At 36.5% G+C, this 20317-nt stretch overlaps 1 protein-coding gene across 8 annotated transcripts; it reads left to right on the plus strand.

Annotated features, from left to right (window-relative positions):
• Positions 1–205: 205 nt before the first annotated feature.
• On the plus strand, positions 206–14404 carry LOC18430567 (ABC transporter G family member 1). Of its 8 annotated transcripts, none has more exons than XR_016053209.1 (8): positions 213–793; positions 3839–3904; positions 4964–4997; positions 5266–5817; positions 6615–6740; positions 7705–7935; positions 8031–8117; positions 13215–14404. XR_016053209.1 is itself a non-coding variant. In XM_088863680.1 (8 exons), exons 2-8 carry the CDS (start codon positions 3894–3896, stop codon positions 13872–13874), a joined length of 1665 nt encoding a protein of 554 aa, XP_088719806.1. In that variant the 5' UTR covers positions 213–793; positions 3839–3893; the 3' UTR covers positions 13875–14404. The 8 variants fall into 8 exon arrangements, 7 of the variants coding, with proteins under 7 accessions (XP_088719805.1, XP_088719809.1, XP_088719808.1 ...); XM_088863680.1 differs by having other exon boundaries at positions 7741–7935; XM_088863683.1 differs by lacking the exon at positions 4964–4997 and having other exon boundaries at positions 207–793; positions 7741–7935.
• The last annotated feature ends 5913 nt before the right edge of the window (positions 14405–20317 follow it).

The following is a 20317-nucleotide window of genomic DNA, read 5'->3' on the forward strand; positions in this document are numbered from 1 at the left end:
CTACAACCTATCCAATAATTTCAGCAAGAAACGTTTCGTTCAATGCTGTAATTGTCAGGGTAGGCAGTTGTGAAAAAAAAAAAAAGAATAAATGCTGATCATTGTAATTTATTTGGAAGATATACTCATTTTGTAATAAATAGGTGGGACCAATGCCCACATCTGATTTTATGAGTATAAAGCCATCAGCCCCTCATGCCACGTTTATCAATCTGTTCTAGAGAGCAACTAATCTGTCTTGATCTCTTCAAGAGTTGGGTTGATCTCTCTCTCTGTGTCTCAATCTCGATGGCCTCACTCCATTCTGTCCCAAAATGGATGCCGAGCTCGAGCCCAACACAATCCACAAACCCTCTCCTCAGCCACCCTCGCTTCCAACATGAATCCGAAGACCACATCTCTCTTGATGAAATTACTCCGAAACCATTGCAAATAAACCCGAGCCTAAAAATCTCTGACATTGATGAAAATGCATCAGGCACCAGCAAGCGCTTCTTCCACCTCCATGCACCAGCTCTCCAACCAGGCAATATTCGCTCCGAGCCCACTTTTGGGAGGAGTGTCGAAATGGGCAGGACCCAGCACAAGTCGGTTCAAGTGGATATGGATCCACTTGGCTCTGCTGGTTCCGGTGTGTCACTAACGTGGATCAACCTATGTGTCATGGCTGATGGGAAAGAAGGTGTAAGCACAATTTTAAGGGGGCTCAATGGGTGCGCCCAACCAGGCGAATTTTTGGCTATCATGGGTCCATCAGGCTGTGGAAAGTCGACCCTTCTCGATGCACTTGCTGGTTCGAGGCTTTACTTTTGACTTCTTTTGGTTTATTTATTTGCTTAATACAAGTCCTTAATGGTTTAGGTAGGTTCTTGGGATTGGGGCTCGGGTGCCCTGTTTGGATGAACAGAATTTTAGGAACAATACTGTGTTTTTGTCCATCATTTTAAGCCCGGCTCAGCCCAGTCAACAAACCTTAAAAGACTAGGGCATGGGCCACAATAGCCCGAGGGCCGGGCCTAGGCCAAGGCAAGAAAGGGCCGGCCTGGTCCCTATTTTTTTTTATCTTATCTTTTTGATTTTGGTTTTCTTTAATTTTACCAGGCCGAAGGCTGGCCTGTTGCCTTTCCTACTAGTAGCGACTTGGCCCAATCAACCCGGCTTTAAAAAAAAACTAGAGCATGGGCCACAGTAGCCCGAGGGTCAGGCCTAGGCCAAGGCAAGAGAGGCCTAGCTTGGCACCTATTTCGTTTTTATCTTTTTTATTTTTGTTTTCTTTAATTTTACCCTGGCGAAGGCTAAAGGCTTGCCAAGCCAAGGCTGAAGGCTCGCCCGGCCAGTGCTGGCATATTGCCTTCCCTAATGGGAAGCTTCACAAAGCTGTCGACTTGGTTCCTCCCTATTTTTAGGGGAGCTTGATTTCAGAAAGCCCACGTATCAAAAAAGTGGTAAAAGTTAGCAGAAATGGCTTTACAATAACAAAATTCTAAATTGGATGCAAATAAAATAAGGAAAATTTCGTATAGAATCCTAATTTTTCAAATTATTTTATGGTAGGCCCTCTTTCTGCTTTTTTTTTCAAGCCGCATAAAGAAATTCCTAAGGATTTACCGTACCTCCTCAACTCTTATCTTCATCTTTTATTGATTTTTTATCATAAAAATTAACCTCAACAAATTATTTTATACCATTTCATCCCAAAACTTTTTTAACTCTCTTTTTTCCTTTCCACCCATTAAAAACGTTTTTGGGTTGAAAAGGTTTAAAAAGATTTGTTGGGGATAATTTTTATGATCAAAAGTCAATAAAAGAGGGAGATAAGAGATGTATGGATATGATGAAATCTTTAGAGGGTTTTCTTATGCGACTTAAAAGAAAAATGGAAGGAGGGTCTATCATGAAATAATACGAAGAATTAAGGTTCTATACGAAAATTTTCAAATAAAATATTTGAAATTTTAGGAAATAGAAGGTTCAAATAATGCGTTACAAAATGCACCACTACCAGAACTTTGAATTTTCTTTTTTATATTCATACATTGTAAGGTCGAAATGTTCAACAAGAATCTCCAAGTATCGGAATAACCTTTTCCAATGGGTGTTTGAGACACACCTAACTTTTATACTATAATATTGACACCTTATATAAATTCTTCCTTCTTTAAATGAGTATCTTTAGTGGGGAGCCGCAGGTTTGTAAGCTATCATTCAAAAGATACAATTTTATTATTTTTCTTTCCAAATTTCATAATTTAAATAAGAACCCGTTCTATTTACTAATAAAATTAATAATTAAAATATTTCTTGGAAATATAAATCAATGGGCTCCTTTTAATTTGAGAATTTAAATTTAAAGCACAAGGAGATAAACTTAACTCATGAGGACTCTAAGGATAACATATTTTCTAATTACCTAATTTCAAAATGCAAAAAATTGCTAAAAATAAATAAAAATGATAAATTTAAAAGTATTTTTCTTATTTTTCTTAAATTAAGAACTTAAAAGAAATAAAATATTTAATATTTACTGAATATTTTTCTTAAATTAATAGTGTCCACCGTCCTTAAGAATCCCTAGGGAATATTCCTACACCGTCGAATCCATTCACATTTTCGATTTAGTTAAATCTAACCCAATCTAGAAAAAACTGTCTAAATATACCAAACCTTAGAAAACCTCAAATCGGAACAACTTAGACACCTCCAAATTGGATCAGACTGCCATTAAAGATATCAAGAAGTGTCTAGTATTATCTGGGAAATTTTGGGCGAGATCGAGCCAGCTCTGCAATATGCTCCAGTTGGCCCAATGGCCGAACTTTTGATTCTACTTGTGGAAGGTGCTTTTTCGGTAGGTTTCTGAAGTCTTAAAACATGTAGAAGTTTAATTACTATGACCAGTCAACTAATCAAATCATATCATCGAGCCTAAAGATAGATCTAGGATTCCCAATTCTAATCCGATTAGACACCAATTTGAAGCCTATATATACCCCTCTAGCCTTCTACAAATAAAAAATGTAGAAAATTCTAACAAATAACCAAAAAAATGCCTTAGATATTAGAGTTCCAAAAATTCTTTGAAATTAGAGAGAATGCAAACTAATTATTATCAGTAAAGGATAAATAATATATCAAGATATTTCACTAATGTACCTAAAAATTGAGGTTCTTCTTCTTCTCTTCTATTATTTGCAAAACTGCCGAGCAAACTAATTTTTCAAACAACTACTCCTAGTTATTACACAAAATTTTAAAAACTTCGGCGTGTCAGGAAGTTCAAAAAAGAATTTAGGAGCTTGAGCCCAAACAATGGCAATCTCCATTACCTTGATTTTACATATAAGATCCTAATCACTTAGGACCACCTTGTATGAAATGTAAATGTCATACTTTTCCCTTAATATAACTATTGGGTCACCCAAATTGCCATCTCAATGTTCTGGTTTATCTCATGGGCATTTCAGCCATTCCCTTTCACTAAAATGGATATTATTTCAGTCTCTTTTTAGTTAATCGAAGAGGCTCTCAATAATATCTCATTAGAGGAAAGGGGTTTTAGAGGAGAAAATAAGGGCCAAAAATTTTCAGTGAGAGAGAAGTTTTGCCAGAAATATGCTACAAAATAGGGAACAGCTTAAGGATTATATGTTTTTATTTGCACTTGATAGTTCTTTTTGAATGAGGTTTATGTTTTTATTTGCACTTGATGGTTCTTTTTTCATGAGGTTTATGTTTTTATTTGCATTTGATAGTTCTCTTTTCATGAGGTTTATGTGAATTGAGAATTTATTATAATATGATTACTAGTCTCCTTCACTTGGATTGATTTGATTGTTAGGGAGGTTAAATTCTAATGTAGTGCAATATCAACGGTCGTAAACAAGCCCTGGCATATGGAACCTCGGTATGGACATACCTTGCTGCATTATCATTAGTTCTGGAATTTACTTTGATTAGGCTGCACACTAAGGGCCATGGTTCCATAAAATTCTTATTAGTATGTGGTACACCATAGGAACATCTATGGTCCATTTAGTTACAGAAGAGTCAAGATAAACTATAATTCTTGATGATGGGGCACTCAACTGGATATAGTTAATCTCGACCTTTCCTTATTGGGATGGCCATAAATGTTACTATTGTGTATGATATACTACGTGCATTATCATCATCATCATTTGAGCTTTATCCCAACCAATTTCTAAAAGGTTATGTTAGGATGCTCACACTATAGAGTATTTTATAATTGTACTCAATAAATTTTGGAAACTTTTATATCCTTGTTTTGTATATAGAGCATTTTTTATAGAAAATATTTCATACAAAACCCTAATTCCTTGTATTATTTCATAGTAGACCATCCTTCCGTTTTTCTTTCAAGCGGCATAAAAAAATCCCTAAAGATTTCACCATACCCCCTCATGTCTTATCTCCATCTTTTATTGACCTTTGATCATAAAAATTAGCTCCAACAAATCTTTTTATATTTGTTGGGACGAATTTTTTTGGTCAAAAGTCAATAAAAGAGGGAAATAAGAAATGAGGGGGTACGGTGAAATCTTTAGGAATTTCTTTATGCTGCATGAAAGAAAAACGAAAAGAGGGTCTACCATGAAATAATATGAGAAATTAGGGTTTTATACGAAATTTTTCTTTTATTTTTTTATTAAGGGTCTTTTTTATCATTAGGAAGGGTGTGACATCATCTACATGCTGTGTGATATCACCCATATCAAACACATTAGTGACATTTAATGCTTCATGTGAGTGATGTCATGCCCCAAATGGGTGATGTCACATCCTCTTAATGACCAAATATACACTTACTAAAAAAATGCTCCATGTACAAAACAATGGTATATAAGTGTTCAAAATTTGTTGAGTATAATTCTAAAATGCTAACATGTGCGAGCACGCTAATATAACCCCTTTCTGATATATATAGAACAATTGTTTCATGCAGGCTGGGCCGCATTTTCACAATATACGGTCCAAAGGTAAAAGCATCCATCATATGGTCCATCTAAAAACAATTGTAACAAACGGTCCAAATGTTTTTTTAATATAATTATTATTTCTAGTTTTCAAAATTTATTTATTTATTTTCATATTCATGATCTCCATATTAAAAATTACATATTTTTTAAAAGTTAGGATCAAATTATATTTAAAGGATATATTTATTGCCAAGCTCAGATTGTAAGTGGCCTTACCGCATGCTAACCGCGTCCATATATGTAAGCATAATTAATTTTTTGGATGTAGGCTTATGCGACCCAGGATGATACACTCATGAGCACTCTAACAGTATGGGAAGCGGTGTACTACTCAGCCCAGCTCCGATTGCCAAGCTCCATGTCGAGCTCTCAAAAGATAGAGGGGGCTGAGATAACCATTCAAGAGATGGGTTTACAAGATGCAATACACACAAGGATTGGGGCCTGGGGGGTTAAGGGACTCAGCGGTGGCCAAAAGAGAAGAGTGAGCATTTGCATTGAGATCCTCACGAGACCTAGCCTTCTCTTTCTTGATGAGCCCACTAGTGGGCTCGACAGTGCTGCGTCTTACCATGTCATGACTCGAATTGCCCGTTTGGCCCTGCATGATGATCGAACTGTGGTTGCTTCGATACACCAGCCTAGTGCTGAGGTCTTCGGCCTCTTCAACACACTATGCCTCCTCTCCGGTGGGAAGACACTGCATTTTGGCCGGGCTTCCGAAGCCAATGCCGTTTTTACACTCAATGGCTTCCCTTGCCCTTCATTGAGAAACCCCTCGGATCATTTCCTCCACACCATTAACACCGATTTTGACAAGGTAACAGGAATACGTTATTTAAAAAAAAAAAAAAGTAGTGGGAATAGGCACAAGCTCTCTATCTTATATTTATATGGAACGGGCAGGTGGATGGATTTTTGAGCTGATACGGCCAAGGTTGAAAACACTTTACAATATCACTAAAGGGGTCAAAAGATTACAAATTACATTTAGAACATGCTTTTAAATTTTCATATCAAACAGATACTTTCTCAAATATAATGTTGAAAATTTCTCAAATTGCTCCTGCTGGGTATTTGGAAGCAAGAACAATTGGGATACTGTAGTATTTTATCCCCAAAAAACAATTGGCGTACTTTGGTAATTTTGTCCCCAAAGAGAAACTTATATCATTCGTTTAAACCTCTTTGGGGGTAAAATTATCAAATTATCCCTTAATATTATGGCTTCCCAACACCAAATAAAAGCAATTTAGGAATTTTTCAATATTTTTTATGAGGAAAAGCATGCTCTATAGTGTAATTCGTAACCTTATGACCCTCTTTATTGACATTCAACCACTGTTTTGATATTTTTCCAAAGAAAACGGTCCACTGACCCCTTGGGCACTAGTTATTTTTGGGTCGGGCCAGTCCATCCCTTGCCAAGCTCGAAAATATATATAATCTATATTTATACGATGGCCAAATCCAGCCCAGTACTTTTTCAGGCTGCATGCCAAGAATGCAATTCTTAGATTCGGACCTTGCCAGGGCCAAGCCTAGTTGCAACACTAGTGTTGGTGTGTGTTAGTCAGTGATGGTTGCTTGTTGCTAAGAAGTGGTCAACTTCCTTAGGATATTGAGCAAGGTTCCGATGCCGAGGCAACAGAAGCTGCTAAGGCGATTGATATCTTAGTCAACTCTTACAATTCCACCATTGCAAACCAAGTCTTTGCTCATGTAGCTGATATCTCCAAGAGGGTAAGACATCTCTCTCTTTTAGCGTTGAGAATTTTTCTGATCGGTCTGGATCCGGATCTAAAGTATAAATTTGATTTGGATCTGATTTAATCCAGATCCAAAACTACATATCGGATCCAGACCGAATGCAGATTCATATTAGTTTGAATTTTATCTATTATAAAGTCAAAATATAATAATAAAATTTAAAGTATATATATATATATATATATATATATATATATAGGAAAAAATTATGCAACGCCTATAGGCGAAAATGAACAGTGATTTCGCCTATCCCCATCACCGTTCAAAGTTCATCCCGCAGTCACGATTATCCAGTAGTGTTCTATTTTTAATTTGTTTTCTACAAATCAGAATGACCTAAACTTTGGAGTGTGTATTCATCAAAAATATGGGAATCTTTGAAAGATATAAAAAAAAAAAATTATATGAAAAACATTTACCAAAATACCTTCGAAAAGATTCAGGGGTATTTTGGTCAACATTATTTTCATAGATAATTGTTTTTATATTTTTATTAGATGCGCCTCAGTAAGATGTATATACCCTTCAAATTTCAGGTCATTCCGATTTGTAAAAAGAGCATGAAAAATAAAATACTATCCGACAATTGTGACCGCATAATGAAATTTGGATAGAGATGAGGGTAGGAAAAATTACTATTCATTGTCACCTATAGACGTTGGGAAGAATTTTTCATATATATATATATATATATATATATATATATATATATATTTATTTTTTTATTTTTTTATTTATAATAATATATGCTATTTTAAAAACTTGGGTCAGATCCGAATTGTATCCACCTATTCTCGGATCTGACCTGAAAACTCTTTGGATCTAAATTTTGGATCTGGATCCAAATCTTGGATCTATAGACGGATCCATATAGCATCTAAATTTCTGGTTTCAGATCCAGATCGGATAACTTCTCAACCCTACTCTCTCTATACAGATATATGTGTGTAACCCATTGAAAGATTTGTCATAGGAGGGAGAAGCATTGACAAAGAAAGGGAGCCAAGCAAGCTTCTTTACACAAGCGTCCGCCTTAACAAGAAGATCTTTTGTGAATATGTATAGGGATTTCGGTTACTACTGGTTGCGCCTAGCAATCTACATTGCGTTGTGCCTGTGCATAGGTACCATCTTCTTTGACATTGGCCACAGCTTTGGCTCTATTCAGGTTAGTGTGAACCTAAAAGCCTCAATCAAACGTTGAACACCTTTGCTTTCTACCTTTCATGGTTTTCTTGTGTTTTTGGGTTGCAAATGTTGTAGGCAAGAGGGTCCATGCTCATGTTTGTTGCAGCATTCTTGACGTTCATGGCGATTGGAGGCTTCCCCTCCTTTGTGGAGGACATGAAGGTCCCTTTTAATTACTATATTTTCATATAGCTTTTTCTTTTACAATGATAATGATAATCCAATAGATTGTATAAATGATGGTTCAATTAGAACACTAAAGAAGACATCAAGAATTGGGGGACCATGAACCTATATAAAAAACTTCCCTAAAAAGTTCTCTAACTTTATTAAAAACTACTAAAAAAACTACTCAAAGGAGATTACATCATTAAAGGCAACAGTCTCAGACAACAAAGCACCCTTTTTATCAAACGAATTAATCATCCTTTTGTTCTCCTTTATACCACTTTATAACATTCAAGGAATCGCCTTCTACCATACATGAGGATCCCACGTTTCTTGCAATGAATAATTTCAGCTCATAAATCATGGCTGTAGTCTCACCGAGAGGACCCACATATGTAAACAAAATAATTCCTTCGTAATTTCTCACTACTCCTCTGTAGCCCGCTAAACTCGGATTTCCCAATGAGCAACTATCAAAGTTTAGTTTGAAAATACCTTCCAATGGCGGAACCCAATTGACTTTCGACCTTCTTCTGATAAATCTCATCTGAAACAGATTTGGTAGATTTCTCCTAATATCCACCTCCACCATATCCTCCCCTCCTTTAGCAGCAGATAGCCAGAACCACACAATGTGCACAATCTTTTCAATGACCCTTTCCATGGATAAACCAATCTCGTCAAATGTCCTTCTATTTCTTTCTTTCCTCACTTCCTACATGACAACTCCTCTAACTATTTGCCAGATCAACTTTCCTAACTGTGGCAGCCAAGGTAGAGAGAGATTAGAAATAATTCCTATCATTTGTTTGGGGAATACAGTCGAACACCCCACTTGTAAAACAAACCAAGACCAAATTCTAGAAATGAAAGGGCAATGTAGAAACATATGATCACCTGTTTCATAATTCCCCTTGCACATTAAACATACAATAGAGAGGATCTTCCCCCTTTTAATAAAATTATCTACAGTGAATATCTTATCTTGAATAGCCAAGCACAAAAATGCTTGAACTTTATGAGGTATCTTCCACTTCCAAATTTGAGCAACTTCCGGTTTCGACCATCTCCAATGATTATGGAATACAAGGCAATACATTGACTTCACTGAAAAGATGCCATCTGACTCAATCTCCTAAACTACCTCGTCTTCTGCCATTTGAAGAACATAAACTCAGTTCAGGACCTCCAAGAGAAAATTTCTCTGGGCAAATAACTCATCTAAAATTCTGTTATAAGGAAGGTGCATTTCCCATGCGATCTGGCCTCCCCTTAATTCAAACATATCTGACACCACATCGTTAAGATTATCTGTTCCAGCAAATACCCTAGGAAACACATATTTTAGGGGATAATCACCAATCTACTTATGGTGCCAAAATGATATCATATTTCCACTCCCCAATTCCATCTCACATTCGGATGGATCAATGGCTTACAAAACTTAATAGATCTCTGAAAGAACAAGACATGCCTATTACCATTCCTTAACCCAATCCACATACTGAAGTTATCTAAGCCATACTTAGCTACCACCACTTTGAATCATAACTAATCCTTAAATAGAAGACTTCGCCACCACCATTTATAAAGTAATGCTTGATTAACCAACTTTATTTTCCGAAGACCCAGTCCCCCTCACTTTTAAGTGTGCAAACCCTATCCACCTCAAAAGATGATATCTCCTACAAACATCAATTGATCCCCACAAACAAATTTCATCTCACCTTCAATTTTCCTAGCCATTGAAGAAGGAATCTGAATGAGGGACATCTGGTACATAGGTAAATTTGTCAAGCAAGCTTGTAACAAAGTTATCCTACCTCCTAAGGATAAATACTTATACTTCGAAAGAACCAGCTTAAATTGAATTCTTTGGATAACTTTATCCCAGACAACTGCCAGTAATCTTCCATTAGAAATAGGAATACCTAGATACGTGATTGGCAAGTGATCCGAATTGCAACCCATAGTCTCTTCTAATTACCTAAAGTGATTGGCAAGTGACCCGTAGGTTTTTTCGAAATTCATTTTAAGACTAAAAGATACCTTACATCATCTCAAAAGCATTGCAATATTATTTACGTGTTGAGCCTCAGCCCCGGAGAAGATAAGAGTATCATCCGCATACTGTAAATGTGATACAGAAGGCCCCTCGTTTTCCACCTTAAAACCAAAAACGTTAACCCTACACCCCACATTCAGCACCAGAAGGCTAAATCACTATGCATAGATTATAAACAAGAAGGGAGATAAGGGATCACCTTTACGTAATCTTCTGGAAGCAGTAGAAAAGCCAGAATGGCTCCCATTTAAAAGAATGGTGAAGTGCGCAGAGGATAAACATCCAAACATCAAACTTCTCCATTTCTCACAAAACTCCATACCATATTCATCATAATTTCTAACATAATGCCCTACTCTACTATGTCATATGCTTTTTTATTGTCTAATTTGATCACAACCCTTGGAGTTCCATCCAACACTCTCGAAGGGATATACTCATGAGCCACCAAAACACTATTTGTGAACATTCGGTCTTTGATGAAGGCAGATTGAGGTCCTGAGAAATTAAGGGAAGCACCACTTTCAATGTCTCCGCTAGAACCTTTGCAACTATTTTATAGAGACTTGTAAAAAGGCTAATGTGTCTGATGTTCCCTAGACTTTCAATTACTAACTTTTTAGGAATCAGAGCAATGAAAATAGAAATTACCCATTTAAAAATCCTACCTCTTCTAAAAAAAACCCTAACCATCTCAAACTCCATAATCTTTGGAAAAAAAATAGTGGGAAAGTCATCAGGGCTAGGGGACTTATCTCCAGGCAGCGAAAAGACATCAGGGTACTCTTAGGCTCTTCCATAGTAAGATCAACTTCCAAATTGTTTTGAAACTCTAAATGAAAAACTTTGAATGCCACCTGACTCAGGCTAGGAATGAAATTAACCTCTGATGTAAATGCCTTCCAAAAATGAGCAATAGTTGCATCTGCCATGGCATTACTATCATCCGACTCAACTCCATTGATTACCATCCGGACAAGTCATTTTGCCTTTTATGAGCACTCACAATAGTATGGTAAAACTTGGTATTTAGATCACCTTCTTTGAGTCATTTATGCCTAAATCTTTGCTTCAATTAGACCTTTTCCGCCCTACGAAGATCCTGAAGAATACTGAATTTTTTTTTTCTCTCCAACATCATATCCTCTAAAAATTAACTAAGGATTGGACATTATTATTGATTAATTAAATATCCAAAAGCACTTTATCAATTCTTCCTCTAACAACATACCTCTTTTCCTTCTTCAAAAGAATAATTTTTTGTTTGATATTCAATAGTTTCTTATCCAGTGGGAAGTCAAGAGATCCCACTTTGACGATATTCTCCCATGAACCTCTAGTTATATCTACAATCTCCTTATCCTGCAATCACCCAATTTCAAATCTAAATGGTTTTGGCCCCGTCAAGGAGGTAATGGAACTTAGTAAAATTGGGGTGTGATTGGAAGATAACCGTGGTAAAGCTTTGACAAACGCAAGAGGAAAGGCATCTGACCAAGTTCCAGAAACCAAAAACCTGTCTAACTTAGACATAGATAGATTAGACAAACTTCCATTGGACCAAATATAGACAGTCCCCGAGATTGGAAGATCAATTAAAGAATGGGTCTCTATAAACCTATTAAAAACCCTCATGGCCGAATTAATCGGCCCCCCAAAACAAGTCTCTTCAAGCCAACAAATGAAATTAAAATTCCCCCCAATACAAATAGGATTATTAAAACTATACAATACATATGACATATCAGAAATAAAGCTTTCTTTAAAAGCATAAGATTGAGGCCCATAAACCTTCATCATACCTCAGTAAAAACTTGGTGTAGGCTCTAATTGGAAAATATTTACATATGCAAACAACTACATGAAAAAATTACGCATGTATACTTTTTCGTTTTTTTGTAAAAACTGTTGGAAATAGGTAGAGAGAACAATAGGAATAGAACAAGCATTGCAAATGTCAATTGCTAACAAGTTACACCCAAGCCTTATTCCTTACCCACTGCATTGGTTAAGATTTCCATTAGATACCTCCTCAAATTTAATTCACTCAAATCCCAAGGCACTCCCTATTTTCGATCTATTGACTTATGTGGCCAACCCCAAATAGTTTGGATAAGGCTCTAGTGATGATAATGATGGTGTGAAGTAATATCTGGGCAACAATATTGACCAAAGTCATGAATAAATCAACCAAAAATAAGACTAGAACAAACACTAATGCTTACAGAGGTGCTAAATTTCTTACTTTTCCAAAGTTTCCAAACCAAACCATGCAAAATGAATGGGAAAATACCATTTAAGGGGATGAAACTGCTAATAAAATCATTGAAAGGGGTCAAATAATTTATATTAACATTTGAGGACATATGTTTTTTTATCATTCACTTAGATACATCTTATGAATTTTTTAAAAAAAAACCCATATTGCGGTTGTTATTTACGAACAAAACTTCAAATTTTAAGTAAAACAATAAAAGAGTGATTTACGAACAAAACTTCAAATTTTACGTAAAATACGAAATGCTCCATTTACATGTGAAAATTACAAAGAAGGTCGGTCAACCAACTTTTTTTTATTTTTTTTATCAAACTTGCCCCTCAGTCAACCTGAATTTTTGTTTTATTTTTGTTTAGTTTTTTCATTCAGAGGGCCATGCCTTAAAGTTTGGGGAACTGCCCTACTAACGGAAAAACTAAAAACACTAAAAAAAAATATTTTAAATTTGAGTTGACAGAGGAGCAATTTTTTTTTAAACAAGAAATAAGGTTGATTGACTTTCTTTGTAATTTTCGTATATAAGTAGAGCATTTAGAATTTTACCTAAAATTTTAAGGTCCATGTAAATAACTTAAAAAAATACCCTTAAATATTTATAGAGATAATCTGACCCTTTTTATAAGGGGTTTCATCTCCATTAATTATATTTTCCTCGAAATTAACTTATTGTCACCTAATAACCTGCGATGCAATTAACTAGAGACCCTCTCTCTCTCTCACTCTCATGTACTGATCCTCACTCTCACAGATATTTGGGCGTGAGAGGCTAAATGGGCACTACGGCGTGGGCACCTACATCATCGGGAACACCCTCTCCTCCATCCCCTACCTCCTCCTCACCTCTCTAATCCCAGGAGCCATCGCCTACTACCTGGCGCACCTTCGAGATGGAGCTGAACACTTCCTCTACTTTGCTTTAGTCCTCTTTGTGTGCATGATGCTCGTAGAAAGCCTTATGATGCTCGTTGCGAGTCTTGTCCCCAACTTCCTCATGGGCATCATCACCGGTGCCGGTGTCCAAGCCATCATGATACTGAACGGTGGCTTTTTTCGAGTACCGAACGACTTGCCTAAGCCCGTTTGGAAGTACCCAATGTTTTACATCTCATTCCATAAGTATGCTAACCAAGGTTTATACAAGAATGAGTTTGAGGGTCTTGCTTTCCCTAATGGCTTAGTCGGAGGGCCAGCCACCATAACAGGCGAGAGCATTTTGAGAGAGACATGGCAAATGGAGATGGGGTACTCCAAGTGGGTGGACTTGGGCATATTGATGGGCATGGTGGTTTTCTATAGGCTTATGTTCTTGGGAATCCTCAAACTTAGCGAGAAGGAAAGGCCGGTGGTGAGAGGCTTTCTGGTTTGGCATCGCAAGCAAGCGACAAAGGTGTTGGATCCGATGCCTTAGTCTCCTTTGAGTAGAACTCGTAACGATCTATGTCAGCTACATTATTGCTCAAAAATAAAAAGAAGAAAAGATAAAATGAATCTGTGCTGGTTGGATGTTAAGATGATGTCTGGTTTCATTGATCCTCGTTGACGGCGAAGTTATCAGTTGATGTTCTTGCTTTCATCTTTCTCTTCGTCTTTTGGGCAATGACGAAAGAAGCTAGTTTTGCAGAAACATGGAAGTTGGATCTCCCGGGTAAATATAAAGTATGAGGTTGGATAACCCTAGCAAGTAGTTAATATGACGCAGATCCTTCATGGTCTGGAGAGATTATCTGTTAACTATTTTGGGCTCATATTATTGTGCATGTTAGGCAAGGCATATGTTTTATATCGTTGGATTCATAATTTTTTTTCCATTTAATCTCCATATAAGTTTGTAAGAAAAAAAAAAATTTGAAGAGATTTCGATGAGTAGATGGAGACCATTGAGAAGATGATAAACCAGTTTGAGAGAGATAAGAAAGGGAAATTTCTTCTGGTGTCCTATTTTCCTTGGTTTACCCTGCAAGATTGAAGTAACATGAGATGCTAGCACTGTATCAACCACTTGATCATCGAGTGCGCATGGTTTTAATAGAGAGCTATCTTGAATTAGGCTTTTTTTCCCCAAATCAAGGTTCTTAATTTGACATGAAAGAACAATTTAGTAGAGTGAAATTGGCATAATCAAAGGACCTCTATGATTTTTAATTTCATATTTTGTATTTGCAAAAAGAAACATAGACGCTCTGTCACTCTGTGTTGTATATGCGTTTTTCTTATGGATATGACAAATGAGGCTTTAGACAATGGTAACCTCAGCCAATCTTCACCCTCAAAATGCTTCCAAAGAACTCAAAAGGAGACTTCAATTCAATAACTATGAAATCGCAAGCCAAGCAACTAACAATAAGACCGATCTGCCTCTACTCGTGGGCTCTTTTCTCTCCTTTTTCTCTATCATGTCTACTTTCCCTCATCTGGGTGGTGCATGGATTCTTCAGAATAGGTTATAATGAGAGAAGGTAGAGAGACCTACATTCCATGGAGAAAAATCGTGCACGAAGGAAAACTATTGAGAGGGTGTTCTATTTATCAGCTTCCATTCACTCTCCTGGTGAGGGAAACCACCCAAAAGTAGGTAGCAAGATGGTAAGATAAAATAATTATAAAAAAAAGAGTAAACTGGAGAATGGGAAATCCCAGTTTCCTTCATTCGCTACTGTGTAAAATATGCACCGCCCAAATATATGGACCGTGTGGATGGCTGCATATGGACCGTGCTGATGGCCGCAGCCAAACTTCAACAAATAGAGCAGCAGCCCTATAGAAACTTCATCCTTATGAAATGCAGCCAAACAACTCATATGCGGTCAATACTAGGTTATTCATGAGGGGTCAATACTAGGCTATTCATATTTATATAACATTGTGGTTTCTATAAGGTTGCAACCTTAAACAATCCAATTAGGCACACCTCCAAAATTTATCATAACATATAATTTTGATGTAAAAACTTATTGAAGCATGTGGTAGATCGTGATGTCAGGTGGTTCGCTGGTTCGAGAGCTTCGGTATCTTTCTGACATCACAAGTGGTTGGGAGATCTACCCTTAAAATATGCTTATCCTCTTTTATTTGAAAAGTTCAGGTCCCCTCAAGCTAAATTTTAGTAGAAGTTAGAGGTGATAAGATTAGTTGGAACATCACCTTCCCTTATGATAGAATTCAAAGTTATCTTTATTTGCCGCTCATCAACATTTTGTAGAACCTTGAGCCTATAGTTATCATGCAACATAATGAGGACGAATTGGTGTAGGAAATAGAAAATGATGTGCAGTTTTTTGTCAAATCTGTTTACAAGCTTCTCTTCTTTGATAGAGTGTGATGGAATCTTCCTAAGATTTCGTAAATTTGGAGATGGCGTCTTCCTCATATAGTGCAAGTGTTCCTTTGGTTAGCGGCTCAAGATAAAGTTCTTAGTGTTGATAATCTGATTAAGAGAGGGAAGATAATCACGAAGGTGTACTTAATGTGTAAGGAAGATGACGAGTCTAAGGCACACTTGTTTATTCATTGCTTATTCATATCCAAAATTTGGTGGTGGTGTTTTCAAATGATAAGGATAAATCTAATTTTACCACAATAGGCTTTGTATTTGATAACTCAAATGAAAGTGCTTTTATTGAAAATTGGAGGATCTATTTGAAAGATTCTACGGGGAGTTATCTTGTGGGAAGTTTAGTTGTAGAGGAACCAAAGAACATTTAAAGGGGTGGTTTGTAGCTTTGAAAGGGTGTTAAACAACATCAAACTATCTCTATGGTCTTGGTTGTCAGTTACTAAGGAAGGAAGGGGAATATCTAAGACCGATGTTATGATTAATCTTTCTAATCTATTTCAACAGGATGTGCCTAGAAATAGACCAAGCGTTAGATGGAAGCCATCAGACCAAGGAATTTCAAAATTAAATTTTGATGGTAGCTCTTTGGGCAACCCACGCCCAATTGGATTCGGTGGAGTGGTTCGTGATTAGCAAAGAAAGGTAATAGTTGCATATGCGGACCCGTGTGGAGTTACTACGACAAACCATGATGAATTACTTGTTATCTTCCATGGTTTGAAATTATTAGTGACCAGAAATTATGGAGGTAGATTTATTATTGAAGTGGATTCACTGAATGTTATTAAATGTTGTAAGGAAGAACAACATTTCCCTTGGCAACTTAAACTGAAGGGCTTGCAAATCTTTGATTTGATGTCATCTTTGACTCTTTCCTTAGCACGTGTGTACATGGAGGCAAATGAAATGGTTGATTTATTTGCTAAGAGGGGAGTGGATTTGGATACTATTCTGATCGCTTATAATGTAGTTTCCTTGATGTAAGTTTTGATAAATTTTAAATTTTGAATTTTTTTTTTAAAAAAAAGGTATAAAATTCTTAGGATTATCCAAAAATCCATTTTATATCTAATTATAAAATTTTAAACTCCAAAAATCTTCAAAATCAAGTAGATCTATAAACATAAAAAAATCTTAAAAATAGATGGTCAAGATAATATGTTGCAAGATACACTATTTTTGGGACTCAATTTTTTTTTTTCATATTCATGCATCTCAATATCGAGATGATCAATTAAAAGGTTTTTCTATGTTAAAACAACCTTCTATGATGGTTTTTGAGGTGCATCTATAATTCTACCTTTTATGATTACATCATGATATAAACTTTTTCCTTTATATAATACGTTGCAAACGACCCATAAAGATGGATAGGTAGTCCACCAAAAAACAAATGTAATAAACTGTCCAAATGTTTTCTCAATATAATTATTGTTTTTAATTTTTTTTTTTTTCATATTCATCTTCTTCATGTTAAAGATTATATATTAAACTAAAAATTAAGATCAAATTATATTTAAAAAATATAATTATTGCCAAACCAGCATTTCTACCATTTGCCAGCTGGCAGCATAGAAACCGTGTCCTTCATTTGGGGACCATGAAAAGATCAGTGATGCAAACGGAGACGGTATGACGTATTAAGGGTAATGCATACCATATCATGGATCAAATAGAGTTTGGACAAAATTGTGCACGGACAGAGCTTCTGCTAATTTTTAACGAAATGAATACATTTTCTATGTAAATCACCATGACCACCCCTATTGAGGGGCCCTTTTGTTTTCACAATAACAGCTCGCCTGTCCGCAATTACAACCCCGGAAGGAGATGTACACGTCTTAAAAGTTTCGATCTCAAATCTTGGGGATATAAACTCTACCACGGACATGGTTTCGATGCGGCGAGTTTATGTAATGTAGAAGTGCTGGCTGGACAATAAATATATTTTTAATTATAGTTTGATCTTAATTTTTAGAGAATATATAACATTTAACATGAATTTTATGGATATAAAAAAAATTGAAAACTAAAAATAATAATTATTTTAAAAAAACATTTCGACAATTAGTTACACTTTTTTTTAAATGGCCCACCTATTTGCATCAATCTTTAAGATGGATGCTTTATACTTCTGAAGTAAATATTGTAAAAATGCTTTCCAGCCCGCATAAAATAATTTCCCCTACAGAATAATTTCAGCAAAAAGCATTTTGTCCAGTGCTATAATCGTTCGACAAGTGGGCAGTTGTGGAAAAAAAGGGGGGCCGCCAAACTGGTCATACCTTTCGGCGGCCCCCTTTCATACAGAAAATGTACTGATTTGGGATTAAATAGTTGGGACCAGCGCCCATATCTAATTTTCTTAGAGTATAAAGCGATTAGACCAGTCTTCCTAACCAGATTCCCCTTACTCCCCCTCTCAATCTCTATTCTAGTTCCTCCTTCAATCTTTTTCAAGAGTTATGATTCATGTTTGAGTTGTTTCCCAATCTTTTCTAGAGAGCAGCCTATCTGTCTCGGCCTCTTCTAAAGTTGGGTTGATCTCGCTTTCTCTCTCAATCTCAATAGCCTCACTCCGTTCTGTCCCACAATGGATGCCGAGCTCGAGCCCAACACAATCTCCAAACCCTCTCCTCATCCACCCTCCCTTCCAAGATGAATCCGAAGACCACACCTCCCTTGATGAAATTACTCCGAAACCATTTCAAAGAAACCCGAGCCTAAGAGTCTCTGATATTGAGGAAGCTGCATCGGGCACCAGCAAGCGCTTCTTCCACCTCTATGCACCAACTTTCCAACCAAGCAATATTCGCTCCAAGCCCACTTCTGGGAGCAGTGTCGAAATGGGCAGGACCAAGCACCAGTCGGTTCAAGTGGATATGGATCGACTAGGCTCGTCTGGTTCCGGTGTGTCACTAGCGTGGACCAACCTATGTGTCGTAGCTCATGGGAAAGAGGATGCACGCACAATTTTAAGGGGGCTCAATGGGTGCGCCCAACCAAGCGAGTTTTTGGCTCTCATGGGTCCATTTGGTTGCGGAAAGTCGACCCTTCTCGATGCGCTTGCTGGTTCGAGGCTTTTCTTTAGACTTCGTTTTGTTTATTCATTTGCTTAATATAGTTTTTGGCTGTCATGGGTCCATTAGGTTCTTTTTCCATCATTTTAATTACCGGCCCGTCCCAGTCAACCTGGCCTTAAAAAACTAGGGCATGGGCCACATTAGCTCGAGGTCCGGGCGTAGGCTAAGGCAAGAGGGGGCCAGCCTGGCCCTTTCTTTGATTTTATCTTTTTTGTTTTGGTTTTCTTTAATTTTACCTGGGCCAAAGCTCGCCCCGGCCTGTTGCCTTCCCTAATAGTAGCAGCCCAAACAAGTCAACTTGGCCTTAAAAAACTAGGGCATAGGCCACAATAGCCCGAACCTCGGGCCAAGACCAAGGCAAGAGAGGCCTGTCATGGTCCTATTTTGCTTTTATCTTTTTTATTTTGGTTTTCTTTAAGTTTACTTGGGCGAAGGCTCCTCCAGCCCAAGCCGGCTATTTTCCTTCCCTAATTTTAAGCGTAACAAAGTTGTCGACTTGGTTCCTCCCTATTTTTAGATTTAGAGGGGCCCAATAAGGTACGGTTTGTATAGAGCCTAGGCTCTAAATAATCAAATTAGAGTCTACCTTCAAATAATATGGAGAATTGTGGTTTCAATAATGAAAATCTTTGTGACAGCTTTAAAATATATTTTTATATTTATTTATAAAGTTTAAATCTTCAAAAATAGTGTAGATTGATATATCTATGAAAACTTGAACATCTTGAAAATTGATGGTCCACACATGTATTACAAAATACGATATTTCCAAAGGAAAAACTTTTTATAAGGTTGTAACCTTAACATGTAGAACTAGGGATGCATCTCAAAAATCCATCGGAAAAGGTAGTTTTAATATTGAAAAACCCTTTGATTGATCATCTCGAAATTGATATGTATGACTATGAAAAATAAAAGATTTTAAGTCTCAAAAATAGTGCGTTTTACAGCATATTATCTACACCATCCATTTTCAAGTTTTTCATATGTTTGTAGATCTACTTGATTTTAACCATATTTGACATTGAAAATTTTATAATTAGATATAAAAATAGATTTTGAGATAATCCTAAGAACATTTTATATCAAAATTATATACCATGATAAAATTTGAAGGTGCACTTTACCTCTACAGCTACGGATGAATCTGTATGCCAACTGCACCCATTTCCAAACCTTGCAATCCATTTTTTTCTCATGTCCATGTATATTGATGTCGAGATGAACAATTTGAAGATATTTGGGCATCAAAGCGACCTCTTCTAATGAAATTTTTGAAGTAGGCTCAAATTTGATTGTTTAGAACCTAAGCTTTATACAAACTTTTTCCCTTTTAGTAAAACCCACATATCTAAGAAGTGGTAAAAGTTAGCAGAAGTCGCTTTAAAATAATTAAAATACAAAATATTTTACTTTTTTTCACATAAATAAAAG

This window comes from Amborella trichopoda, chromosome 4, assembly GCF_054954075.1.
Source record: "Amborella trichopoda isolate Santa Cruz 75 chromosome 4, AtrichopodaSantaCruz75HAP2 v2.0, whole genome shotgun sequence".
NCBI lineage: Eukaryota > Viridiplantae > Streptophyta > Magnoliopsida > Amborellales > Amborellaceae > Amborella > Amborella trichopoda.

Excerpts from the sequence above, each read along its gene's own strand:
- LOC18430567 (XM_088863679.1), top strand. The coding sequence starts at position 710 with ATGGGTGCGCCCAACCAGGCGAATTTTTGGCTATCATGGGTCCATCAG. Across the intron at positions 794-5,265 it reads CCTTCTCGATGCACTTGCTG|GCTTATGCGACCCAGGATGA; the intron begins GTTCGAGGCTTT and ends TTTTGGATGTAG. Across the intron at positions 6,741-7,740 it reads TAGCTGATATCTCCAAGAGG|GAGGGAGAAGCATTGACAAA; the intron begins GTAAGACATCTC and ends GATTTGTCATAG.